This window comes from Leishmania donovani, chromosome 24 (genome assembly GCF_000227135.1).
Source record: "Leishmania donovani BPK282A1 complete genome, chromosome 24".
Classification (NCBI taxonomy): Eukaryota; Euglenozoa; class Kinetoplastea; order Trypanosomatida; family Trypanosomatidae; genus Leishmania; species Leishmania donovani.
This window is the reverse complement of record NC_018251.1, coordinates 411,334-423,833: the sequence shown is the minus strand read 5'-3', so window position 1 is coordinate 423,833 and position 12,500 is coordinate 411,334. Positions and strand designations below refer to the sequence as shown.

Genomic DNA, 12,500 nt, shown 5'->3' with positions numbered 1-12,500 from the left:
CTGGAAGGCGCCTTGCATTTGCGAGAGAACACCGGCGAAAAACTCGCCTCGCACGCCGCCGCGCACCTCCGTCACGCCGGCCTGCACGTAGGACATGATGTCGCGCAACGCGCTCTCCGTGTTATCGTCGTTGTTGAAGTGCAGCCGCAGTGACTTCTTTACGGCCAGTCGCTGGTACAGCGGCACGACAGTCGCTCCCACCGAGTTGCCATACACGCGCTGGGCAATGTAGAGGCAGACCACGCCAGAGAGGATGCAGTCAAAGAAGTGCCGCGGCACCTCCTCGAACCGTGGCAGGTCGGTGCGGAGGATCGCTTCCCAGTTGCAGAAGAGTCGCGCGAGGTCGTGCACCCAGTCCGGTGCTGCCTGCGTGTTCCACTTAGTGTGGGACACTTCGCTGAAGGCGCGGATGGTGCTCGCGATAACGTCGCTGTTCTCCATCCCGACCACTCGGGGCTGCTCCGCGTGGCGAAAGCACTCTGCCCGCCGCTCGACCTGCTGCACAGCGGGGTCGAGGAGGCCCATGAGGCGGTGCAGCAGGGCGCTGTCGTCTGCCTCCTGGACAGTGGGTTGAACCACACCCAGCTGGACAAGGCGCTCGTTCACATCAGCCCGCGTCAGCGTCTCCTTCGCGGCGCCGTAGCGTACATAGCTGACCAGGTAGCCCGCAAAGGGGCTGAGCAGCTCGCACACCGGCAGCTCCCGCACCAGCTCGTCGGAGGCGGCGCGGTAATTGCGGAACACGCCACCCACTGCGGCGAGGGAGATCTGCTCTTGCTCTTGCTGAAACACTCGGGTGAGCTTGCGCAGCACACGCGAGATTTCGCCCGCGTGCCGCCGCACCATGAGCGCCTTCGTCGAGTTCGCGAGCAAGTCAAAACTAAGGTGGGACTCGCACGCCTCTTCGATGTGCGCCGCCTCCAGCGACTTGTTCGTCCACGCCATGCGGAGCCCGCTTGTGCGAACGTTTTCATCGAAGACGTCGCCTAGCAGGCGACGCGTGACGCTGAGGTCGTTGCTCTCGCCATGGGCATCGTGGTGGGCCTTCTCGAGGAGGCGCAGCACCACCTCTACCTTTTTATGAGCGGAAATGGAGCGCGTGCGGGCGAAGGAGCGCAGGACAGACGTTTTGCAGTGAAACAAATCGTCGCACAGCACGTCAACGGCGGAGAGCACGTTCTCGTTGAGGTTTTGCGGGCTCGAGACGGCACTGTAGCTCGCCACCGCTGAGGCCGGCAGGTCCCCGTCCCGTGCGAACGCGTCGTCGTCCACGCTCGGCACGTGAAACGGATCGCTCAAGAGCGTGTCCTCGATTCCGGCGGCAGTGCTTCCACTGCCGCTTCGGCTGTGGTCGGCGGGCAGTGCAAAGGCGGATAGAGTACCTCTGCGGCCCGTGGCACCAGACACACCGGAATGGTCGCCAGCGTGCTGGTGCGCGCCTTCGGTAGCTCTTGCGGAATCCGCCCCCGCTGCACTCAGCTTCACCTCATCTATCTCAAAGAGATCCGCGACCGAGGCCGCCTCAGAGAAGGTGATACTGTCGTCATCCTCGTCATCCGCGCCTGCCGCTGCGGCGGCGTTTCCTGCCTCGCCCTTCACGAGGCGACTTCCTCCTTCGTACACATCTGCATCGGTTCTGCCGACGACCACATCACTGCCGCCCTCTCCACCTGCCACCTTGGTTTCGTGCGCAGAAGGCTGGGGGGTAGCCTTTAGGCGTTCAGTCTGCTGAGTGTCTCGCAGCGGCGGAGCAGAGGGGCTACTGCTGCTGGAGGTGAGTGGCGCCGGGATCGGTGGCCTCGTTATGGATGCTTGGCTCGATGTAACCGTGGTCCTCTTCGAGGACGTCTTCGTTCCTACCGGACGCTCAGCGCGCGCTTCAGCTGAGCCAGCGTCGGTGAGAGTGTCCGTCTTTGCGTCAACATCGCAGACAGACTCCTCAGCCGAGGGCGCCGTGTAATACCGCATGGCACACGTCAGCGTTCCGGAAGGGCGGCTGGCGGTAGCGATGTTGCCGCACAGTAACGCCATCGCCCCTGTCACGGCGGATGAGAGTGGGGAGGTGAGTCTGGTGCCCAAGTCCACCTCGCGGAAGCAGCGAACTGGAATGCCATTCCTGGTGCACGTATGCCAAGACGCCGCGAAAGGCTGGGTGGCTGGCTGCGCCTCCTCGTCCACTCTCCCGCTTGTCGAGAGGCGGAGAGGCGGAAGCGCCTTTCTAAGTACCGCGCTGCGGCGCATGCCTTGCTCTGCCCCTCCCTCCAGATACAGAGAGCGAAAGGAGGTTTTGCGAGGTGCCTCCTGTGGCCGTGCGAGTCTATGTCTGTGAGAGTAAGCACTGGAAGAGGGAGGGGAGGGGAGGCCGCAGTTGCGCGCTGCCGGTGTTGGTGGTAGGTGGTGGTGCTGTTGGCAGTGACCGGGAGGCGCAGACAGACTAGGAGAAAGAAACGGCGAGAGACTGAGGACTCTGAGATAAAGCGGGAGAGGGGTGGGAGGACGACGTTGGCTCGACGCACCGAAGCACAGGCGCAGAGCCACTGGCGATCCTCGCGCCTGCGCGCTCGCCGGTGTGCCGCTCTTCTGTTCTGCTTCCCGCGCGGTACGTACTTTTGGGGCGGGTACGTGGTGGGACGGCGTGCAGCGTGAGGGAAGGGGAAGGGAGGAGCAATACGACAGCAGTAGGCAGCGGTACGTCTCCGACGCCAGGTTACTCATCCCGTCCTCCCTCCCTCCCACCCCACACACAGAGACGCATCTTTGGCATCAGATGCCGTGCATCTTGCAGGGCGCCAAGGTATCGCAACACCAAGAGAGAGGGAGAGAACGGGAGAGAACGGGAGAGGGTGGGCGACGATAACGCACCGAGTGATGCTCTCTCTCTCTCTTCCTCTACCTCCTCCTCTTCTACTTCTTTGTTCGTGCGTGGGTACCTTGATCGTCTCGGACGCCCCCGTTTGCTCATCAGCTTGGCACGGCTCTGCATCCACGACGCCTCACTCTTTTCATTACGGCACCAACCTGCCATGACCAGTTCTCTCCCCACCATCACCACCACCACACACTGTTCGCTGTACCTCTTTGAGACTTTACGTGACCTCGGCAGGCGCCCGCTTCTTCGGGGGCGGTCGTGAGAGCAGGGCCACCAGCTGTGCGTAGGCAATCTTGCCGTCCTTGTCCACCTGCGCTCCTTCGAGCAGGCGCGATGCCTGGTCCGTCCCCAGGACGCGCTCCGCCGTGGAGCGCAGATCCGCCAGCTTCACCTTGCCCGTCTTTTCCTGGTCGAACTCGGCACACAGGCGGCCGAGCAGTGCGAAGAGCTTAGACTTCAAGGCGATCGTCGTGGCATCGCGCTCCACCACTTGCCACGCAGGACAGGTGGCGAGAACCGGAAACGCTGTCTTTATGTCGTCCACGTACACGGAGAGCACCTCCTCCTCCGCCAAACCGTCCGGCACGTGAAGATCGCCAAGCTGGGCATGTGCGAACTTCATCAGCGCGTCACGCTGGTGCAGCGACTGCTCATCATCCCGCACCACAAAGAGATCCACGCTCTCGAACACGCGGTAGAGTGTCTCCGGGACAACGGAGCGAAGGACCAACAGCAGGCTCCGCTGCACCTGCCGGTGATCCTGCGCGGCCGGCATGCACAGCGCGGTGTAGACCAGGTCGAACTGCTCCGCCGGGGCGCGGTGGTGGTCGTGCAGGAGAACGTCCACTAGCTCCCAGATGCGATCACGTGCAAGCTCATCGAGCGCGCTGGATGGCGCTGAACCGGCCGCGTTGCCGCTGCACATATCGAGCAGGTCCAGGCACGCGCCAAGAAGCTGCTCGTTTTCAAGGTCGGCGTCACGGTGCGCCTTTTCCGCTATTGAAGCGTCCTGCTCGGCATTTAGGCGCTGAACGGAGTCGCGCGTTGCGGAGACGGAGCCTCTAGTGCCCGACGCGAAGGGGTTCCAGAAGAAGCGGCGCAGGCAAATGAAGGGGGAGGTGAGAGACGCGGTCGTGCGAGCGCGTGCTGCGGGTGCCGCACTGGCAGCGGCACCCGTCATGGTGCGTGGCAGGCCATCCCAGTGCGATAGGTTAGCAGGGACAGCTGAAGAGACACGTGGCAGACGCAAGCCGCGACTCCACAGCTGGCGAGTCACCGTTGCCTTCATCAGTTGCCACGCCCCCTTTAAGTGAGGAGGCGGAGAGGGAGGGGGGCGGGAGGAGAAGAGACATTCGGTGATGAGGACAGTGACAGTGATGGAGGCCGTGGACGCGGGCGTAAACAGACACGATGATAGGGAGACGAGGAGGCGCCGCGTGCCACCCGGCATACGGCTTCCCGTCATCGGCGCAGAAGGGTCTAGATGCGACAAGAAGAGGAGAAGAGAGAGGGAGGCCACGTGCGAAGGGGGCTTTCGCCGTCGGCCGCCCTGTTCCTTGCCGCACACCGCACGCGCACGGGCGACGTGGCGGCGTGCGAGGCGGGGGGGGGGTGTATGGCGGAGCTTCGCTCGCAAACAAAACAAGGCTTGAAACAGAGGCGCATGCGACTCCGCCTTTTGACCAGCATCCCCCCGTCTTCCTCCGATGCTTGACAGCAGCGAGGCGACGTTGTCGATGATTACGTCTGTCTCTCTGCAGGTACACCGCGCATGCGCTCTTCCCACTGCTGCGCCGCACTCGCTCGATCTCGCGGGCAAAGCGCACCCTGGCAGGGGGAGAGCGCATAGCAAGAGGCTCCGTGCTGCGCTGCGATGGTGGCGAGGACGCTCATTGAGCACACTCCCCTACCCCCTCCCCCTACTCGTACACCCCATGCGCGGATGTGACGAGGCTATGCATCGCGCATGTCCGTAGACGGAGCTGTCAAGAGAAGGTGAGCGAGAAACGCCACAGACACAGTCACATACCCGAGCTCCGCAAGCTCAGTGAGAATAGCGGGCGGGTAAAGACTGGGTGCCGGGATGAGCAGGGCAGTCATGGCGGTGGCGGGTGTCCTGAAGACGAGTTAGTCACGGCTGCGTGCCACGAGAGGGGGGTAGTAGACCGGCGGTAAGATGCTTCCGTGCACGCGCCGGCGGTGGTGAGGCGTTGGAGGAAAGATTCGCCCCTGATGCCTTTCCGCACTGTCGTGGGTGATTTGCGTCGCAGCCGGGGGCCCGGTGTCCTTGCCGTGAGTCTCACGCGGTGATGGCTGCGAAGGCGAGAGGGAAGGAGAAGACGGCGCCGAAGGAGATGAGGGAAATGGAGACTGAAGCCACGACAGGGGCACTGGGCCAAGCTCGGCGACCCTCCCCACCGCGCACGATGGGGAGTGGCAGCGCGCAAAACCACTGCGATCCGCCGCCCCGGTCACGGCGATACCACGAGCGGAGTCAAAGGACGCAGCTAATGCTGAGCGTTTGGTGCGCGCGGACGCAGCAGGGCGGCCGGAGCAGCCTCGACAGCCGCTGCGCACCGGGCGCAGGCTCGGCTTTGCTGCCTCGCTCTCATTCGCTTGCGGCAGCTGCGGTTGTCGCAGCGTCCCGTCCGCGCTTTGCCGTACGTGTACATCGTGATCTCGAGCGCGGGCCGTCTGCAGGCGACTGCGCACGCGGCTGTCCCACTGTTGTGCGCAGTCGCATCGGCAGCAGCGCCTCTGCGACTCTTCCGCCTCGACCACATCGGCGTGTGTGCGCGGCTTCACATCTGCCGAGGGAGCGGACGGTGGCGCCTCAGCACGGGTGACCCTGGTGTCGACCGCGATCGCCCTGCACGCCAACTTTGCTTGATACTTGCGCAGCTGCTTCTCGAGCAGTTCGACGCCGTCAGCGAGCGTCTGGTTGTCTTTGATGAGCTGATGTCGCTCTTTTTCCGCCTCTGCGATGCTTGCCATGAGGGCTCGCTGACTCTGCAGGGCCGAAGTAAGCTCTGCCTGAAGGTGCGCCGCTTGCTGCTGCTCCAGTGCCGAGGGCGGGGAGGCGTCGTCGGGTGACGCCTTCGGCAATGCGGATCCCTCACGCGCCGAATCCGTCGGCTGTGCCTGCTGCGTGCCCCTTTCGTCGCTGGTTTTGCTGCCACATCTGCCTATGTCGCTTCCATGGCGAGTCGGCGCTTGCGCTTCCAGCTCCTCGATGCGCCGCTGCAAGGCCGCGTTCACGCGCATGAGGCCAACGTAGCCCTTCAGCTCCGAGGAGAGCGTCGCCGCGTCGCCCTCTGCGTCGGTGGCGCTGGGTGCGCATGTGGCGGAGAGGGTCGAGCGTGCTGGCCCCGTGCCTGTTATTGACGCATCCACGGCCTCGTGCATGCCGAGCTGCTCGCGAGTTATTATCAGTTCCTCGCGCAGGTACTGGGCCTCCGTCTTCTCACGCTCCAGCATCTCTTGCGCTGCCTCCAGGTCGTGCTCGACCTTGGCGCGCTCTAGACGCTCGCGCTGGGTCTGCAAGGACAGCTCCTTCTCTCTCCCGCGCACCTGCGCCAGCTCTGCCCCCACTTCACCGAGTCGCTGCTTCAGCTGATCGACTTGGCTGCGCAGTACTTCAACAGTGGTTTGCTGCTCAGTGGAACGACGCAGCTGCCGCGCGAGATGCTCGCGGTCCTCTTGGGCTTTCACAAGTTCGCCTTGCGCCGTGCGGAGCTGTGCCTGTAGCGCCTGTACCTCACTGTGATGCTGGCGCGCATCCTCCTGTCGCTGTTGACGCAGTTGGTCCTCATGGAAGGCAGCGTTCTCCTGCGCTCGCTCAAGTCGCCGCTGCAGTCGCTGCTCCTCTTCGATGTGCAGCTGTACCTGCTCCTGGTGCTGCCGGCGAAGCGCCGCCATATCGGCAATGTACTTTGCTTTCTGGACAACAGCCTCGTCGGCCTCACACAGCTCGCTCGCCACCGGCTTCAGAGGCCTCACCGTAGCCCCGTCGTCTGCACCGCCAGCGACGAGCTGACGCTGCAGCTGGGAGATTCGCTCGTGCAGGTGCTCCATCTGGTCTTCTGCGGCCTGCCACTTCGACCGGTACAGCTGCAGCTGCTCTCGCAGCGCCTCCTCGTGCGCGTGCACACGGCCGCCACCAACTCCAGTGGGGGATGCAGGCGATCCGCCGTCACTCATGGGCCCGGTGTGCTCGTATAGCAGCTGGGCCGTTGTCAGTCGACTCTGCACAGCGTCCTTTTCTTTCGTCAGCTGCTGCACCTGTTCTTCGAGGCCGCTAACTTGCGCGACCTTTGCGGTGTGCAGCTCCTCCTGCGCTGTCAGTCGCGCCTGCAGCGCATCTCGCTGTGCTTTTACGTCCGAAAGGCTGCCCTGTAGTCGACGGAGCTCCACCTCAAGCGTTTGGCGGATGTGCTGCAGAGAGCCAAGCTCCATCTGTGCCTCGTTCAGAGCGGTGTCACGGCGCGCCAGGTTGGCACGAAGATCGCGAATGAGCTGCTGAAGATCGGCGCCGTCGGGGCCTCGCGCTGACGTGCCGCTGGCGGCGGCTGCGCCTCTTCTCCGCTGTCCGCTCGCCGCGTAAAGAGAGAGACCGGCGCGCAGCGTGGACACAGGTGAAGGCGCCTTCGCTGCTGATGTATTCTTCTTCTCCGCGCCTCCGCACGGCCGCTGCCCATCTCCTTCGCCACCTTCGGCTGCGGTGTCCACACGCACCTGCGCCGTGTCGCCCGCGTCGGCCCATGTGCGTGACGCTCCGCACGCCTCGCATCGTCCGAAGTCATCGAGGTCCTGTTTCTCACAACCGCTGCCGCTGCATATCTGACCACGGCCCCCGCTGCTGCAGACCCGCCAGCACGGGCTCGGTGTTTGCTGCTCGGCTTCCCTCTGCGCGTCTTCCAGCTTCCCCTGCAGTTCGTTCATCTCGACAACCCGCGCCATGAGCTCCCGCTCGAGGCGGACTTTGTCCTCGTGAAGCAGGGCAAGCGTTTTGCGAGAGGCCACGAAGTCTTTTCGCAAGAAGTCAAGCTCTTCATTGACGGACTTGAACTTTCTCTGATGCAGTTCCCGGTACATGTCCATCGAGAACTCGCGGGCGGCGCGGACTGCTTCGGCTTCGGCAATCGCGAGCGTGGGGCTGCAGCTGCGGCTGTTGCCCATACGTCGACGCGGCGTCGAGTGGATCAGCGAAGATGGGGAACGGGTGGCAGCGGCGGCGGTTGCACTCTGGCGACCGCCGCCGCTGAGAGGGCGGCTCGTGCGCTGCGGGGAGATAGGCGAGAGCGCGGCGCCAAGTGAGCGTGAGTGGTGCGACTCGAAGGCCCGAGCGGATAGCGGTTCGCTCCGCTGGGCTCTGCCGCACTGTAAGACACTCGCCTCCCCACTAGCATCTCCGCAGCTGTGCAGGCCTGGCAGATCCTCTGGAGCTGTGCTACCCCCTTGTGAGCGTGAACGCCGTGTGGTGTTCGGCACACTCGGTGGCGGCGGTGGCGAGTAGGATCGTGAGATCGACTCCACTTCCGACGGAAGTCGTGGCGACGAGGCCCCTGACATGGATGAAGTCCGAGGAAGGAGGAGGACACTGTGCTGATGGTGACCAGAGAATCTATCGTGATCTACTTCTATCAGAGTGCATGCTAAAGGCGTCTGCGTCAGCCTGCTTGCGTCGAAGACCAGGAGGAAGCGAAGAGAGTGCTTGGCATGTGGGTATGCGCAGTCGACTCCCTGTGTGTGTGTGTGTGCTCGTCGCTTTCTATAGTGCGCGAAGTACACACGTGCCACGAGTGCGCTGTCGTTTTCGGAACGTTATCCAACAAGGAAGGGCGAGCCACGTGTGCGTGCGCGTGAGGAAAGAGAGAGTTCAGTGCGGGCGGAAGGCAGATGGTGGGTGCGCGGGCCACAAAGTACAGAGAAATGCACACAGAAAGTTGGAGCCACATCGCTTGCTGCAACGGTGCCGACAAGCGCTCTCGAAGGGCTGCCTTGTGCCCGTCACAGCTTCCCTTTTCTCAGCGGAGGTGGCAGAAAAAGGCAAGGAGAGGGTGGGTGGTGGTGGTGAGCCAGGTCCAACACGATGATCGCCTTCGAATGAGTCCACTTCGCTGCGTTTTCCCCGCCTTGTATATGTGTATTCGCCCAGCTTGGTGCCCGCGTTGTACCTCCCATCACCCATAGATGCGCAGATCGACAGTGGGTGAGAGGGACAAGGTCAGGGAAAACAACGAGGGAGGGACGGACGTAGGGATGGAGGGAGGGAGGAACGGAGAACAGAGACACGGCCGGCACACGGGTGGCATGCATGCATGCATGTGTGTGTATGTGTGTGCGGGGCGACGATACAGAAAAAAGGGGAGGGGACGGGAGGGGAGGGGGAGGGAGCAAAGGCAAACAATGCCTTATCGTACAAGCGATGCAGGCGCCCAGACGCGCCTGCGCGAAGGTAGGGGGAAAGGTAGAGGTGCGGGAAGGTCCTACTACATCATGTCGATTTCTGGAGGAACGTCAACGACAAGCGGGTATCCCAGCCGCTGGATCTGATCTCGCTGCTGCGCTAACCCACAGGCCGCACAGGGGCACAAGCAACACACAGCCGCCAGACACGCGGCGACAGTGGTGGACAGCTGAAACCAGCACGAAAGGGACGTCGGTGATGCGGCAGCCTCAGCCGTGCTTGCTGCAGGCGTGGCAATACCGCTGATGCGCTTGTCTATGGCGGCGCTGGCCATCGTCGGGGCGTGCGCCCGCGTGCACAAGCATGTGCAGCACTGCACACAGCACGTGTAGCAGCACACCGCCCCTCCGTCGACGGCCGTGTCGGGGACGAGGTGATAATGCTGGCGGATCAGGAGCCGGTTCGCCCACAGAGCGCACGGCATGCAGCACGTCATCTCGCAGCACAGACAGCACAGGGGGCACGTCAAACAGTAGGCGGTGGGGTGCGCGCAATAGAGACAGCAACCACGCGTGCTGTCACAGGCGCAGCTGATGCAGCCACAGCAACCTGTGCCCACTGAAGCGGGCGCCGACGAGGTGGCACAGCAGGTGGACGGCCTGCCGCTTTGGTAGAAAGGCACGTTTGAGTAGCAGCCATCCAGTGGAAGGCCCGTCCGCGGGCTCACAAGCGAGGCGGGGGAGGCGACACCGTTCACGGAACGGAAGGTGGCAAGTGGCGCCCGTCCACCTCCGGCGAGGTGTGATGAGGTCACCCGCCCTTCGCCCTTATCATTGCTCGCCGTGTATAGGCCATGCCAGTGCCGCTGCTGAGACACTGCCGTGCTAGCGTCGACGACACCATCCCAATATCGACCAGCCGCAGCGTACAAGGCGGGGCTGTAGAGGTAATCGGGCCCTATCGTGTAGTACAGCTCCGGACGCAGCGACGCCGGTGGAACGCAGCAAGGGAAGGCACCGGCGCAGCAGATGTAGCGACTGCGCAGTTTGTGCAGGAGTAGCTGCTGGCGTTCGCGGAAGAGGACGCAGGGCATGGCGCAGCAACAAATTCCCGCGAGACCGGCGCCGGCCTGTCGGCAGCACGCTATGCACCCCCCCACCACCCACGGAGCGGCGATGCCGTCTGGGCTGAGGGTGCTGATGCCTTCCGGGCCTCGACACCGGCCATTGCTCGGCGCCGCCGCTCTCGTGACGTAATCAAGGCTGCAGGGCAAGGAATCAAGGGTGAGGTATGGCGACTTAGCCAGAACCATGACAGGCTTCTCCCTGGGCGTCCAGTCGGTGTCTCCAGGCCGTACGCCGCGGGGCGGTGGCACTGGCGTTGTAGGATGACAAGGTGGTAGGGGAGGCACGGACTTCTCGGCCGTGGGCTTGGGGCGGGAGAACTGCGGCGGCGCTTCCCGCGACGGTTGCGATTCGTGCTTTGGGTCATCGCTGGAGCTGCTGCCGGCATCCAGCACGTCTATATCGGTATCGCTTGACTCCGAAGAGCTGCTCCGCCTTTCGTGGGAGTTTTGCTGAGGAACGCTCACGGGCTTTGAGCGGCTTTCTCGCCGTCGCAGTGGGCTGGGACGCGGTGGTAACCGTGGACTGTCATAGACGCTGTCGTCACCGTCGCCACGGGTGTCCCTGACAGCGGGCGCGAGTCGAGCGCCGCATTCCGGGCAATAGGGGCGTGGCACCGACCGGTACATCGACGTCTCCTGCAGGTATTCGATCAGTTCCTCGGGAAGACGGTAGTTGCATCGCACGCAGCCGGCGGGCAACGACTTCCGCGACCGCCAGTTCTCAGGGTCAGCCGAGAGCGCGCTGCAGCCTTCGCTGTCTTCATCCTCGTGTCTATGCGCACCCCTCACGCGACGTGAGTCGTGTGCGGATCTAACACTGTCGCTTGCAACCCGTTGTGTACGAGCTGCGGGCTCTGCACTGACGACATCCTCGCCTGCCGCACTGCGGTACGCCTTCGTTCCAGAGGATGGACGCTCCCTCGCGTCCCCCGCTACAGGGCGAGGCCTTGAGGCAACAAGATCTTCGTCACTTGTGCACTTCTCGGCACCCTGCTGCTCTTCGGTGACCGGATCCACCTCAGCACACGCTTGACTTCGCGCAGAGCCGGCGTGGGCCTGCGGCGTACGTGGCGACGATGCAGCTCGTGGGATGCTGAGGAAGTCCTCTGCTGTGCGGTGCCTCGGGGATGAATTATGGACCGCTACGGGCTCCACCGGAGGACGCCGTGATGGGTCCCGCTCGCCCCTCCACCTTCGCTGCTGCGCGTCGCCGGCGCCTGCTCGGAGGTTGGAGCTGTGGTTCCTCCCTTCGCGGTACGAGTAGTACGCGGGGCTCGTCGGGATCGGTGACAGAATCGGGGAGGGGATATGACGATTGAGTCGCATGGGCCGCTCCGCCACGTCGCTGTCGTTGTACGACGACATAAAGCGCTGTTCCGCACGAGCGTCACGCGTGGGTGACGCTAACCCTACTGGCAGTCGCAACTGCCGTGGTGATGGTGGCTTCTCTTCGGGGCCGTACAGGCGGTTCTCGTAGTAGGGCATTCGTTCAGCGTGGATGCACGTGCAGGGATGCTGCTGCGGTACTGCTGGCCTTGGCTTGTGCAAGACGTGTGTACGTGTGTGTGTGTGTGTGCGCGTGTTCCACGTACAAGGAGAGCAGACGGGCAGGAGATACGAGGTGATGCGTGAGTGTGCATGCGAACGGAGAGAGGGAGGAGCGATGGAGGTGGCTGGGGAGAAAGCCGTGTCTGCCGCATGCCGTGTGCACACCGCCTCAGAAAGCATGACCTACACGCGCGCAAGCGCCAGTTTGTATCATCCCCCGATCTCCTCTCCCTCCTCCTCATCCCCTACGCAGAATGCGTTCGAATGGAGGAGTCGACGCCCTCTCGCGCCCTTCGTGGGCTCGGCTGTTCACTTGAAAACAGATTGTCCCCCCTTCGCGTCCTTCGTCGCGGTCTTGTGACAGTCATCAAGGCCGTCAGCCCGCATGCCACACAACCACGACCCGCATTGCTCACCGCCCCCCACCCCTTCTCTCTCTCTCGCCGTGCTTGAACGATGCATGCCGCACGGCGAGGCCGACAAGAAAAGGTTGCTGTGAGAGAGAGAGGTTGTGGTGGAAAAAAAAAAAAAAAAAAAAAAAAAAAAAA

General features: G+C 63.4%; 4 protein-coding genes across 4 annotated transcripts in view; all 4 read right to left on the bottom strand.

Annotated features, from left to right (window-relative positions):
- Positions 1–2,241, bottom strand: part of LDBPK_241180 (mitochondrial DNA-directed RNA polymerase, putative) — a gene marked incomplete at both ends in the record, with an annotated part of 4,533 nt that extends 2,292 nt beyond the window's left edge. Inside the window, one exon of the mRNA XM_003861161.1 lies at positions 1–2,241. This exon is cut by the window's left edge and continues 2,292 nt beyond it. Coding sequence (XP_003861209.1) covers positions 1–2,241 — 2,241 coding nt within the window.
- Positions 2,242–3,086: 845 nt separating this feature from the next.
- On the bottom strand, positions 3,087–4,334 carry LDBPK_241170 (hypothetical protein, conserved; the record flags this gene model as incomplete). The annotated part of the gene is made up of 1 exon (XM_003861160.1): positions 3,087–4,334. One exon carries the CDS (start codon positions 4,332–4,334, stop codon positions 3,087–3,089), a length of 1,248 nt encoding a protein of 415 aa, XP_003861208.1.
- Positions 4,335–4,996: 662 nt separating this feature from the next.
- Positions 4,997–7,963, bottom strand: LDBPK_241160 (actin-interacting protein-like protein; the record flags this gene model as incomplete). The annotated part of the gene is made up of 1 exon (XM_003861159.1): positions 4,997–7,963. The coding sequence occupies one exon, from the start codon at positions 7,961–7,963 to the stop codon at positions 4,997–4,999; it is 2,967 nt and encodes a 988-aa protein (XP_003861207.1).
- Positions 7,964–9,360: 1,397 nt separating this feature from the next.
- On the bottom strand, positions 9,361–11,769 carry LDBPK_241150 (hypothetical protein, conserved; the record flags this gene model as incomplete). The annotated part of the gene is made up of 1 exon (XM_003861158.1): positions 9,361–11,769. The coding sequence occupies one exon, from the start codon at positions 11,767–11,769 to the stop codon at positions 9,361–9,363; it is 2,409 nt and encodes an 802-aa protein (XP_003861206.1).
- Between the last annotated feature and the right edge of the window lie 731 nt (positions 11,770–12,500).